General features: G+C 41.0%; 1 protein-coding gene across 1 annotated transcript; it reads left to right on the top strand.

Moving 5' to 3' along the window:
• Nucleotides 1-134: 134 nt before the first annotated feature.
• Nucleotides 135-13,339, top strand: fbxl20 (F-box and leucine-rich repeat protein 20). Its single transcript, XM_032537037.1, has 15 exons — nucleotides 135-711; nucleotides 4,714-4,775; nucleotides 5,564-5,618; nucleotides 5,762-5,836; nucleotides 5,982-6,076; nucleotides 6,181-6,249; nucleotides 6,346-6,441; nucleotides 6,700-6,826; nucleotides 7,484-7,558; nucleotides 8,186-8,316; nucleotides 8,825-8,885; nucleotides 9,060-9,104; nucleotides 9,191-9,247; nucleotides 9,351-9,563; nucleotides 12,332-13,339. Exons 1-15 carry the CDS (start codon nucleotides 670-672, stop codon nucleotides 12,437-12,439), a joined length of 1,311 nt encoding a protein of 436 aa, XP_032392928.1. The 5' UTR covers nucleotides 135-669; the 3' UTR covers nucleotides 12,440-13,339.
• The last annotated feature ends 189 nt before the right edge of the window (nucleotides 13,340-13,528 follow it).

Below are 13,528 nucleotides of genomic sequence, written 5' to 3'. Positions count from 1 at the left end.
CTATGTAGGCCTCTTGTCGTAATCTCCCTTTGCATTGTGGTGTTAAAATATATGGCTGGACTCAAACCTTATATTTTATTTTATTAATCTCATAGCCTATCTAGTCAGGAATCCTGTTGCTTCTAGCCAGGTGTTCGTGATACGAGGGTTGTCAAAAGGCTGACACCCCATTTTGATATCTTTGCTCCTGGGCTTCAGGCTACTCGGCCCACACGAAGGACCAGTCAACAGTAGGCTAGGCCAAGTAGCAAGCAGTCGTTTTTTTGTGCTTGGGCAATATATACATCAGCGCAGGTTCATTGTATTTATTATTTCTAAGCGATGTAGAGGTTGTATCCTACCAGCTCCATTTTAGGCTGTCAGGTCCTACTCCTGTAGGGCTATTGTGTGGATGGATGGAAACCTGTAGGGGGAGGAGGAGGTGACTGCGAAGCGAGCAGATAAGAGAACTGGCTGATTGGCTTGTTGCTGCCTGGAGCTTCTATTTTATCAGGAACAAGAGGTCTTGCCGTTTGTTTTACAGGCCGAAAAACAACGACATTGCACCCAGGGGCATACCGAGAGGACGGTAGCATGATAGTCGTGGAGGGGAATCGGCAGGAAGAGGGCCCGTATCTGCATTTTACTTCGTCTGCACCGAATTCATTGAGTCGGTAACCAGCGTCCGACATGGGGAAGGAGGTAAATGGTGTTTCGCGGAGTAGGTTTGAGGTGAGTTGACCATTAATTTTACCTGACAGTCACTGACACACATTCAACGTAGCTGTCAAACACGTTAGGATATGGGCCTACATGGTGACTGTCGTTGTATTTAGTGTAAAACTGCGCTTATGGTGAAGCTGTTGCAGCTTCCGCAGTCAGTGTTTGGGATTAAGTCAAACGCTGTTTTGTTAAAATCAAACCTAGCCTAGGCATGGCATGTTATTTCAGTAAGGACCACTGTCGGTATTTTCCACCAAACCTATCAAGTTATTTATTCATCCAAAATTGAGGGATTTTAGGTTCCTAAAATGTTATCCTCGTTTCACTTTGCGCCGTCAAAACAAAGACACTGAGGCTACATGGCACGTCGAGGACAGCTCCGACACACCGCATTTACCAGCAAAATAAATGTGGTGACTTCAATTCTCTAAGAAGCGGTTTTAAAATTGTCGCCATGTCTGCTGGGAAGTGATTTTTAATACTTTTGTCGGGTTGTCTGATGAGCAGGATTGTTGTGCATCATGTTCATGGCCGCTGCGGTTGTGGGGGCCTCGGGTTTTGTCTGCCATGCACCCCGTGATAGCAGAGAAACGATCAACAAATAGGCCCGGACTGCCTCAATATAACACACACCATAACCCATACAGACAAACGAAGGGCCACATGGACACGCCAAGCTACTGTAAGTTCTGTAGCATTTACTATTATGCAAACTTTGTGTCGCAGCCGCGAGCGTACGTAGCCTGGCTAAATATTTTGGTGAAAACTTGTCTATATCCGGCCGGTGACATTGGGCTGTGTAGCCTGGACACTTTGTGGCGTTTAATCTCCAGCTAGCGTGGGATTTGTGTGTGGTTTCATTTATTTTTAACGGTGCAACAGCTGACGACTAAAAAGATTCAGGCCGTTACCTTCTGGCCCGACTACGGCAGAGCTACTGTGTCAAGTTAATCGGATTTGGGCAAGGAGAAAACCGGAAGTGGCGCGTCCTTGACTTTAAAACAAAAGTTGCACATTTGCTATTATATTCATGTTGAGGATGTATCTGCGCCATAGCTTTTATTTAAACGGGAGTAATTACCAGTCTTCCTTCAATTTATGGTTTTTAGTGAAAGGTGACTTAAATTGTCCATTTTGATACTGTATAGATTTAGAAAGTTACAGCCCCTGTCATCACAATTTCTTTAAGACACGTAGACACTGTAAATTCATACAAATCTAATACATAGATTGAATATTGGTATTGGATGATAATATGACTTGATTGTCATTGTGCAGAGTAGGCTACAAGTACAAAGACAACAAAATGCAGTTCGCGTCCAGCCAGAACTGCAGAAAAGGGCAAAAAAGTGCAATGCCTGTGTATCGACCTATTTAGGCCTAGTCAGTAAACATAATAATTAGTCTGAGAAAGGTGGTAATCTTGAACAGCAACATTTTGCAAGTTTGTTGGAACAATGTACAACCGATATAATGAATGTGATACAGTTTGGTTTAGCTTAGTGTTTTTATTATAAACTGGTCACCCTGCTGTCAGTCCATAAGAAGAAATTGGAATCCTATTTTGAAGTTGCATTTACTGTATACTTTGTTACAATGGAAAATAATTTAGCATGTTTGTAATGTAAATATGTCATTTTCATTAGTTAGTTTATTGGTCAGGGACAATGGTAACTATTTGTTTGTGACTTTTTATTGATTAAAATTTAATAGAATTTATCCTTGCACTTTAGTTGAAGGATATGGGATAAAAACACACTACACCCTATCAGGTTATTTCAATAGAGTTAGCACAGAAGGCTAATTGTATAAGAAGTCTGACCAGAAAGATAAAACGGTTATTGTAGGTCTTCAAACGGGCACAGTGATCAAACCCAATTGCTACATTGTATGCTAGGGACAGTTTTATTTTGACAGGCATTTCCAGAAATGTCCTCTTTTATTTTGTCTAGCTTTACCGCTCTGCTGTAGATAGTGATCTGTTACTAGCCCTAAACAAAGGACAGCCCTCTGAAAAGTAGACGGCATTAATGAGACTGCTACTATTAATCTCACCACTGTCACTTCATTAGCACCACTCACTTTATCACGTCATCTGGCTCCAAAATTCAGTCTAGTTTTTATTTTATTTTTATTCTGTTCCATTTTACTTCATGCACCTCCTTTTTTTTATATATATTTTTTTTCACTTTCTTTGTTTATGTAAGGTATTTTTGTTGTACTGCTGTCACAACAGAATTTCCCCACTGGAGATCAATAGTGCATCTTCTCTAATAAGTCCTGATTATATTTCCCCAATTCATAGGAAAATGAAAATAATAATCATATTGTGATTGACATAACCACTACGTTGTGTATAATTGTTTGTATTGATGTAATATTTGTTATAACATTTTAAACTGTTGGACAAAAAGAATCTGTTAATTGCTGATGGCTTGTCTCCTAGGTATGTTATGTTATTTGTCCTTCACTACATCTGTGGATGTGGGGAATGATAAAGTAAATATCTGAACCATATTTAGCCACTGCTTTAATTAAAATTAATAGTGTAAATCCAAGATACAAGTGCCAAACTGATTGTTTTTTTTTTCAGTAAACAACATACATAAGAGTTTTTCTAAATGTGTTATGACTTTTTTGCTATAGCTGGAGGTTACAGCTCACCCAGTTTTTTCTTTTTTCTCATGCCTCACTGGCTATAGCTGACCAGTGGAGAAAACGTAATGCTCACATTCATGCAGCAGCAGGTTTATTTTATGTTTTGATTACAAAAGGGGACAGTTTATGCTCGTTGACCATGCACATCTGGTTCTTTGGAATTGGCCCTGGATTATTTGGCCTACAAGGTGTGCGTGTGCGTGTGCGCGTGCGTGCGCGTGTGTGTGTGTGTGTGCGTGTGTCAGACTGAAATGGAGGGGGTTTGACCTGGAGATGACTGAATTTCTAAAAAGGCAGACTTGTCATTTGGTTTCCTCAGCTGATTGATAAGTTTAAGTGTTTTCATCAAAATGTTGTAAATGAGGTTTAGAATAGACACACAATCAAAATAGCATTCCATAAACTCCAGGACCCATTCACTATTTATTTTATAACACAAATAAACATTTCATTTATTTTGAGAAGCTTCATATTTGTACCTTTTTTTATTTAAAGGACATGAAAATTCCTTTTTGATCTTGTAACAGATGTTTGCCTCCTGTAAATAGCATGCACACTTTTTATTTACCCGCTAAAGCCCCCACCTCTCAATTACCCTGTCACAGGTTTAGATTTATCTTTCCAAATATATGGAGGACAATGGATGTGGCCAGATGTTGCTTCATTTGCAATGTTGTGACTGAGTGGATCCACCCAAACGTCATTGAATGAACGTCTTATATTTTGCAATCTGGCAGAGTATCAATTTCCACAAATTATGGGAACCCTTGAGTCATCTAAGTGTGTGTGTCTAAGTAGCTGGGTCTTAATAAATGCTAATTTATTTTCTCTTTATGTACTTAGGCCTTTTCTGTGGATTATAGGCTAGTTTTTGCGCTTACACAGCATGCAGTAATTTGTGTGGAAATCCGTTGGTTATTTGCAGAATCTGGAGCAATTTTGGGAGTCACAAATGACATGTTGTAGCCAATTCCAGTTTACATTCTCAGTACATGCTGATGTGGACGCTGATGTTTATTTAACAGTGTAAACAACACAGTCCGGCGGTACGGCGAGAATATCTATGCAGAAAAGATCATATGAATCAGAGGCCATCCCAGCTCTGTAGTCGACAGTACAAAGTCCTATGCTGCTGATTTTGCTTAGAAGACACAAATCCCAGTCTCCTGTGCTGCTTTATCTCCTGTCACCCCAGTGTTTTCCAATACTTTACATTGAATCTATCTCAGATGATGAGGTCATTTATCTTTGTTTATATGCTGGGGCCATCCTTGACGGAGGTGAGTTGATGGAGGGGGCTCAGACTATGTTAAAACTGCCAGGGTTAATATTATCCTCTGCACCCTTTTTTAGATGTTCACAAACAGTGATGAGGCGGCCATCAATAAGAAGCTACCTAAGGAGCTGTTGCTACGGTGAGTGACATATCAGTACCCTTAAATCAGAATATCTGTAGGGCATTTTTTGCTAGCAGAAATGGCATGTTGCATACTTACCTTCCTGGCCTCGCTCCCAGTCAGCATATCCATTCATTCACAGAGCCACAATTTGCCTTGCACCACCCTCCTCCCTCTGCAACTCCCAAACACACACATTGCGCATCTCACGATAACATACTGTATGCTCACTTGCCCTTAAACAAATATTTCAACTAAACTAACCACCTAGATGCAAGTTTCCCCTCATTCCCCACCCTTCTTCCCAATTCACAAACTGCAATTAAAAACAGACACCTGAGGCTATAAAGCATTCAAATTGAATTCAGGCACACATTAATAAAAAGCGAGATCCTCTGAGCAAACAGAAAATGAAGGCCATAACTCAAGCCTCGGCCTTGCCAGCCAAGCTGCCTGTGCTGCTCACTCTGTGCTGCTTGGCCAGGTTCAGAGCCCTGATTTGTGAGGCTGGCAGGCTGTGCTGGGACTCACTGCATCCCGGCTTCAACCCTTATACTGTTGTTGCTGCATTGAGGAATCTTACAGTTAGTTTCAACCTCTGTTAGTTAGACGCAGATTGTGTGTCTTCCCTACTTTGAGTAAACCATTCATCCTGCCAACAGTCAGAGACAATATTAGCTGATTGGCTCCCACTCCTGTGCTGTAAGTGAAAGCTGAAGCAGGGTTGAGTTGGTCAGTTTAGTGCAAAGAGGAAGCTTCTGGCAGCGGGGATCAGGGTCTCTAAACCGTCCCTGTCTGTCTTCCAGAATCTTCTCCTTTCTGGATGTGGTGACACTCTGTCGCTGTGCCCAGGTCTCACGGGTGAGTCTGTGTTCACAAGGTGTAAGTGTGTATGCATGTGTGCGCGACTGTGCTTGTTTTGTCTGTGTGTTTTGGTGTGTTTCTGTGGTATGTTTGAGAACAAACTTGACCCTAAATGTCTGTTTCTCCCTCCCTGCTCTCAGTCCTGGAATGTTCTCGCGTTGGATGGCAGCAACTGGCAACGAATTGACCTCTTTGACTTTCAGAGGGACATTGAGGTGAGTAAATCTGATCTACTCTACTCTTACCTGGAACTTCGATCTTTCCTGTGCACTTTTCCCTTCACACTTATAATGTGTCATTTCTTTAAATAGAGGTGTAGAAATAAACACAGCAGGCTGAGCCGATTTGTTTTTGTTGCAGGGCCGGGTGGTGGAGAACATCTCAAAGCGATGTGGGGGGTTTCTTAGGAAGCTGAGCCTGCGGGGTTGCTTGGGTGTGGGTGACAGTGCCCTGAGGTGAGTTTGTCGAGAACTTGGCCTGACAGAAATTCGAGTTTAAGTTCAGACCCTGGGGAGAACAAAAACAACAAGTTCTAAATTACTTTGTTTTCTTTCTGTAGGACTTTCTCACAGAACTGCAGGAACATTGAGCTGCTTAGTCTGAACGGCTGCACCAAGATCACTGACAGGTGTGTGTGTGTGTGTGTGTGTGTGTTATTCTGCGATGCCAGTGTATCATAAAGCCACTTCTTCTTCAAAACGCTCATTGTCTTTCTCTTCTGCAGCACCTGTAATAGCCTCAGTAAGTTCTGCCCAAAATTGAAGCACCTGGACCTCGCCTCCTGTACCTCAATCACCAACCTGTCACTCAAAGCTCTCAGGTGTGTAGGGTCAACGTTGTGATGTATACTTCCACTGAACATACAATACTTATTCATCACCCTCTGATACCACCTATCATCCCTCATTGATTTCCTCTGTTAAACCTCCACCAGTCACAAATTACATAAAAGTAAATACTTAAATGTTTCTCATTTGATTTTGAATGTGCGTTGTTCAAAATTGCTGTTCTTTTGCAATCTTTTTCTTGCTTTTTTCCCTACCGGTCACCTATCCTTTTTCTAATTTGCTCCTGTCAGTGAGGGTTGTCCCCTGCTGGAGCAGCTCAACATCTCCTGGTGTGATCAGGTCACCAAGGATGGCATCCAGGCCCTGGTGCGTTGCTGTCCTGGACTCAAAGGCCTTTTCCTCAAGGGATGCACACAGGTATGGTGTGCGCTTAGTATGAGCTGGAGATGCAGACCAATGGCTGATGGTGTAGCTGCTTCGAGCATAATGACTCACAGATGATTTAATCCAGTATACAATTTAGTTGGATAAATCTGAAAGCAACCTCTTTTGTCGAACATTGTTTGGTTCCATTGGGGACTTCTTAGGTGCCCAGTTCTTTTTGCTCAACATGCACTCTCTCATCACACTAACAACCAAGTTCCTCTTATTCTCATTCCAATAGAACACAGTTGCTGCTACCGCAAAACATAACATGCATCACTTCCCGTGTAACCGGATGTTTTTTTGTGAAAGGGCATACCAGACACCGTTTACAGCAAATGTGACTGCATTAATATGTAACACTGTCCTGTTCTAGTCAACGCTACAGTGTAAAAATACAACCACGTATTTTGATGAAGATGTCACAGATCATCAATTTAACATGTACTGTCAGTTGCCAGAGGTTTTAGAGGTTGATCGGTTCTGTTGTTGAGTTGTATTGCGTTATGCCAAGAGAACACAATTAACATCCTTTTAAATCAGTGACAGTTGAGGGGTTTGGTGGGAAAATCTTAGTGTGCTTGATTGTATACTTTAGTGTAGTTTAATTTCAGATGACTGTTTTCTTTCCTCTGTGAATCTCTTCCATAGCTCGAAGACGAGGCTCTGAAGCATATCGGGGGTCACTGTCCAGAGCTGGTCACACTCAACTTGCAGACATGCTCAGTAAGTACACTTAACCGTGCTAGAAGATGAATCACATTAATCTGGAAAAACTATCTTTGCAATTTCAATAACATTCTGTAGTCCCATTTCATATTGTTCAAATGGAATGCATCTCAGTAAACATAGTTGTAAAACCCCTGCATCTGGACTTTTGGCATAAAGTACACAAACACTGTTGGTTAGTTTCCGGTGTATAGTAAAATCCCCCCCCCCATCACCACCTGAATGTTCTTGTCATCCTCCTTCTCCCTCTCTCCATCTCCTCATCTCACACCTCAGGAGCTCATTGTCTCACCTTGTCCCAGTTGCTCCTCTTCCTCCTCCTCTTCCTTTTCTCTTGCTTAGCTATTTCTTACCTGTTCTTCCTCTGCCTAATCTCCACTGAGCAATACTTAAAAACAGAAAATACATGAGAAAGAAATTGCTCTCATGAGCTGGGTGTTGGGGTACTTGAATATATGTCAAGTCACACACTGATTGCGTTTTGATGCAAAGTTACCAGTGAGCACAGGAAAAGTTGGTTTGTTTTCACATCTTATAATTGTTTGGGATTTAGGTGACTCCCCACCCCACCCAACCCCCCGACACACACGCGCACACACAAATACACTCTCTTTCTGTAAGCAGCAGATCACAGATGAGGGCCTCATCACAATTTGCCGGGGTTGTCACCGCCTGCAGTCTCTCTGTGTATCGGGCTGTGCCAACATCACGGACGCCATCCTGCACGCCCTGGGACAGAACTGCCCTCGCCTCAGGTAAATGTGCACACACATCCTCACTCTGAACGTAACCGTGCACCGCTTCCCAGATCCTGCAAGAGACCCTAAAAAAATCTATCTTTCCATTTAGTCTGAAAATCTTTTTCGTTTTACTTACCGAGTAAGTCATTATCCACCTTATCCTGTGAAGAAATTTCACTCGTACTTAAGTTGATTTCAAGAACATTCTCTGATTTATTGACAATCTTGATCCTGGCAAACTGATGTTGTACCTTTCTTTAAAAGACTTCCGAAATGGGTGAAACTTCAACTTAATTGGCGTTGTTCACTTACAGAATTTTGATTTCTTGCAAATAAATTAAAGATTTAAATAGCTTAAAAACTTGATTTATATATTTAATCCTGCATATTAAGGTAATAAAGGAGATTGTGAAGAGGAATATAAAATAAAATTATCTCAGATCCATTTGAAGTCCCAAAAAGTGACAGACTTTAAGTGATGCCATTGTACAGTATAACTCTCTGCTCCTCTATCTCCTTCTAGAATATTAGAAGTGGCTCGCTGCTCTCAGCTTACAGATGTGGGCTTCACTACGTTAGCAAGGGTGAGTGTGGCATCTACTTCTTGGTTGCATGACTTTTTGCTCACAGGTTTAAATTATTTGAAGTTGGTGTCACATTTGTTATTTCCAAAACCTCTTGAAAACTACATATTTCAAGATTTCACACACTTGATAATATTGTTTCTCTCTGTTTGTTGTCACTTTTGTCTGCTGCAGAATTGTCACGAGCTTGAAAAGATGGATTTAGAAGAATGTGTGCAGGTAAATAAACAGTCCGCGCAATACACAACTACTGTTTCACCTGTTGTATTGAGACTGCAGTTATGACATTTTTGTTTTTACATCAGATCACAGATGGAACACTCATCCAGCTGTCTATCCACTGCCCTCGTTTGCAAGTCCTGGTGAGTGTGTGGCTGCCACTCCTGTAGTATTTACAAGCACTACATCACAGCTTGTTCTAGCAGACAGTTGAGTAATGGAGCTCCTGTGTTGGTACTCTGGTAGAGTCTGTCTCACTGTGAGCTGATCACCGATGACTGCATCAGGCACCTCGGCAGCGGCCCCTGTGCTCACGACCGTCTGGAGGTGATCGAGCTGGACAACTGCCCCCTGATCACAGACGCCTCGCTGGAGCACCTTAAGAACTGCCATAGTCTGGATCGTATCGAGCTCTATGACTGCCAGCAGATCACCCGCGCCGGCATCAAGAGACTAAGGGTAAGATGCGTTGGCACTGACAACAGTGAGTACGCACTGGTTAATATGTAGAATATACGGTAAAAGCCCATTTTGTGAACTCAACATATGTCATTCTGGTGCAAGATTAGTGTCACAAATGTATACATTTTAATTGGCTTTATGCTGAATGATGTTAACATGGTTTGGGACCTCTAAATAAATGTATAAGCTCTGATTTATCTTTGGTACTGCCCATTGGTTTTAAGTCTAGGCTCAGCCATCCAGATTAGTTTTGGACTCTGGAATGGAGTAAAGTAGGTCTTTTCCACAAAACGGCTTCCCATTGCTTATAGATGATTAGTAGAAGTCAACTCTTTACGTCCATAAAATCACATCTTTTGTGCAGCCACTACAACTTTGGTGAGGGCATCTCACTGAGCTGCACAAACACTATCCCTGATCAGAATTAGGATCATATGTATCACTACAATTTTCATTTGCAAGGATTTTGCCTTGATGTATTTGTTGCATACAAAAAAAAACGCATTAAAAAGGGAATAAACAATATGGCAAAGTACTGTACTAACAACATAAATACAGAGTGTATATATATTAAAATAAAAATATATATAAAAAGACACTCTAAAATGGTTATAATGTACATTTTTGTTATTTAGTAAAGGGGGGGGGAAGAGGATGTACATTTTACTGCAGGGTGTGCAAAAATATTGATCAGGATGCAATTGTCAACGATAATAGTCCAGGATGTATGTTAATGTAACGTGTTGTGACTTGGGTGGGGGGTTAAGAATCTGTCAGTGAGGATCCTGGGCCTTGTAGAGCAGATGATACGCTGCAGACTGCCCTTGCCCTTGGCTGTGGCACCAGCGACTCGTTGGTGATGGAGCAGATGAGGATGGTATCCATGATGGCATGTGATGTAGAAGTGCCCCATCATTGTCTTTGGCAGGATTAACTTTTTAAGATGCTGCAGGAAACTCATCCTCTGTGCCTTTTTGATGAGGGAGCTAATGGTCAGCTCTCCCTTTGGGTACCCTGTGGACCCCGTTTCTAACCTCCAGTAGTGCTACTGTACGTAGCAGGTTTTTTTATGAGTGGGTGGGTCCCCGTTTTTGTTTGCATGTATGCACACAGGTGACATGTACGTTCCTGCCAATGGTTTTACACTATCCCACTGATCAACAGGCGAGAGTAACGCACGAGAATCTCAGTAATTCAACGGCTAAGGTAGAGAAGAAGACTGAATGCAAGTAAACATGGATGTTAACAATCCAGTTTTTAAAATTTAAGAAAACCATCCGCTTTGCGAATTTTATAAGGAAGGAAATTTGTTGCAAAGTGAACACAGAATGTAAACAAAACTTCACAAGGCACTTGTAGTTCCTTTTTAATGCAAAGTAAATTCCGTAAATACAAACTTCTTATCGACCTATGAAGCATGTACTGTAGCATATATTTGATCAGCTGGGTGTAAAGTAGCAAACCTTTCTGAGGAGTCAGAGTGATTTTAATTGAAGCAAACAACATTCAAGATGGCACATCATTTCAGCAGCCTGTCACTCAGGGCTGCCACTAAATGCTGTCTAACAACAATACTAAGGTGAAAGCAAAGAGCAGGACTGCTGAGCAGCACCACAGTCTCCAAGTGTTTGAGTTTACTAGGAAGGTCTGCAGCATCTCTTCTTTAAATTAATACAATACATAACAGACAACATTTAAAAGGGAACAAAAAGTGGTAGGTTTAAAACCAAGCAAAGAAACACAACAAAACTGAACAAATGATTAGTAAAATAAAAATAGGCAATTTTATCAATAACACATTTATTTCATCCCTTATAGTCCCAAACATAAACCTAATATCATCTCCAAACCATACACACACAGTACATCACCAATCACTGCCTTGTGTTCTCACCGATCAATCTCAGCTAATTGATTATTTTAATACTTTATTCTATATTTTAATACTTTTTTGTATGTGCCATTCATATCCATTCAAAAATTGTTGTTTGACTAATGGTGAGGAAACAGGAGTGTAAGTGGAGTGTAATCGTCAGTATGATGGACCGGGATCAGGACTACAAAGCCACATAGAGTTGCTTGCATATGTTTAAAATAGCCCTATATCATCACATACCCTTCACCATACATAGAGATTGGCATGGTATATACATATGGGGCTTTTTTTATTCCAAAGGCCGAGGGAACTTTATCAGGATGCATAGTATCCTGGATCCATGAAATAACTGGCCTTATAAATAAAAATCTGCCTGCCTCTATAGTAATTTAACATAGGGGTGTGTATACTTATGCCCCCTGTATTTTAAGGAAGAACATTTATTTATTTATGATACGTTATGCATTCACGAAGAAAATTGGTGTCCTTTTTATAAGGTTAGATTTTCCTAATCTTTTGAAAAGCATAATTTTTTTTTTTTTTTTTTTAATCAACTTTAGCATGGGTGTGTAAACTTAAGCCAGCCACTGTATGTTTTGGCTGATTAGATGCATACATTTTGTCCAAATAACACTCTGGTGTTGAAGTCACCGCTCCACCCACAAGATGTGATGGATCAAAACCAAGTTGGGAAATACAAACTGAGTGATTATTCTGTCCAGAGAGAACTGGTCTCATCAGCATTGGCTGTCATGCCTGTATTTAATTTTAATATAAGTGAATCGCAGCCTGACTGGAAACATTTGTTGGAAATAACTTTCATTTATTCAAAGTATTTGTACGATCCATTAACACATTTCAATCTATTTTCCTTCTCTCCTCTCCACAGACCCATCTGCCTAACATCAAAGTGCATGCATACTTTGCTCCCGTCACTCCGCCCCCCTCCGTCGGGGGCAGCCGTCAGAGGTTTTGCCGCTGCTGTGTCCTGCTATGATGTACAGACAACAACCCCCCCCCCACCCTTTTCCTCTCATGGTGTCCCTCAACATGCTCCTGCAGCCTGTCACTTGCCCCCCCCCCCTCCCTTTTGGAGCTGCAGAGAGAGGGACAAAGCCAAAACATGCTACAAGGTCTTCGGTAACGTTCCCAAAAACATTCCCGAATCTCTCCACCACACAAATACAGAACAGACAACACACTACCATGCACAGATTTTCAATTAATAGAATGTCAGAACATTCCTGGTCTGTGTTCAGTGGATAAACCATGTAAAAAAAAAAAAAAGAAAAATCAAATGTGGTCACCACTTTTAAGGGATTTAACTTTTCATCAAATAAAGTAAAGAATAATCTTCACATCTAAAACCATTATTCTGTATTTCAGGGGAAGTGATCCTCTTCTCTTATTCAGCACTTTGAGACCGCTTCCTCTAGCCTCTAGCGCTAGCCTCTAAACAGAATATTGAAAAGGCTAAAGAATCCCTCTTAAGCAATCACACATACAGTACTTCCCTCTGTGTAGAAGGTCACTTAACAGCTACCTCTAGACGGGAACTGCTTTGTTCCGCTGGCTGTTAATTTCAAAAAGAAGCAGCGACGCAGTCAGTAAACTGCTGACACCTCCAACACACAGAAAGCAGAAGAAAGCTAAATTTTTTTATTTAAAAAAAACAAATAAATAAAAAAAAACATACATGCAGCTATTTGCACTTACAGTAAACGATGAGACACTTTACAAAGACGACCATCTCAGAATTCAACACACACGACAAATCTTCATGCATACACTGAGCTTGCTACACCTGCACCCTCACCTCTCTCTGTGTCTCTGTTACAATCAGAAGCTTCAATATACTGAAGACAAAAAAAAGACAGTTTCATATTTTTCTAAAAAAGGAAAAAAAATGGACACCAATTTAGACTCACAAGTGGGGACTTGAGAAGATGCCAAATGTTGCATGTAACACCTCTAGTTTTTTAAAATCTAATTGTAAATATATACGAGGACTGTGAAGTCCAAGAGTTGAATCCAGCTAAACGACAGATGATGATATGAGATGGGGCAAAGATTTTTTTTTTTTTTT

Source organism: Etheostoma spectabile, chromosome 15, assembly GCF_008692095.1.
Source record: "Etheostoma spectabile isolate EspeVRDwgs_2016 chromosome 15, UIUC_Espe_1.0, whole genome shotgun sequence".
NCBI classification, from domain to species: Eukaryota; Metazoa; Chordata; class Actinopteri; order Perciformes; family Percidae; genus Etheostoma; species Etheostoma spectabile.
This window is presented reverse-complemented; position numbering and strand designations above follow the sequence as displayed.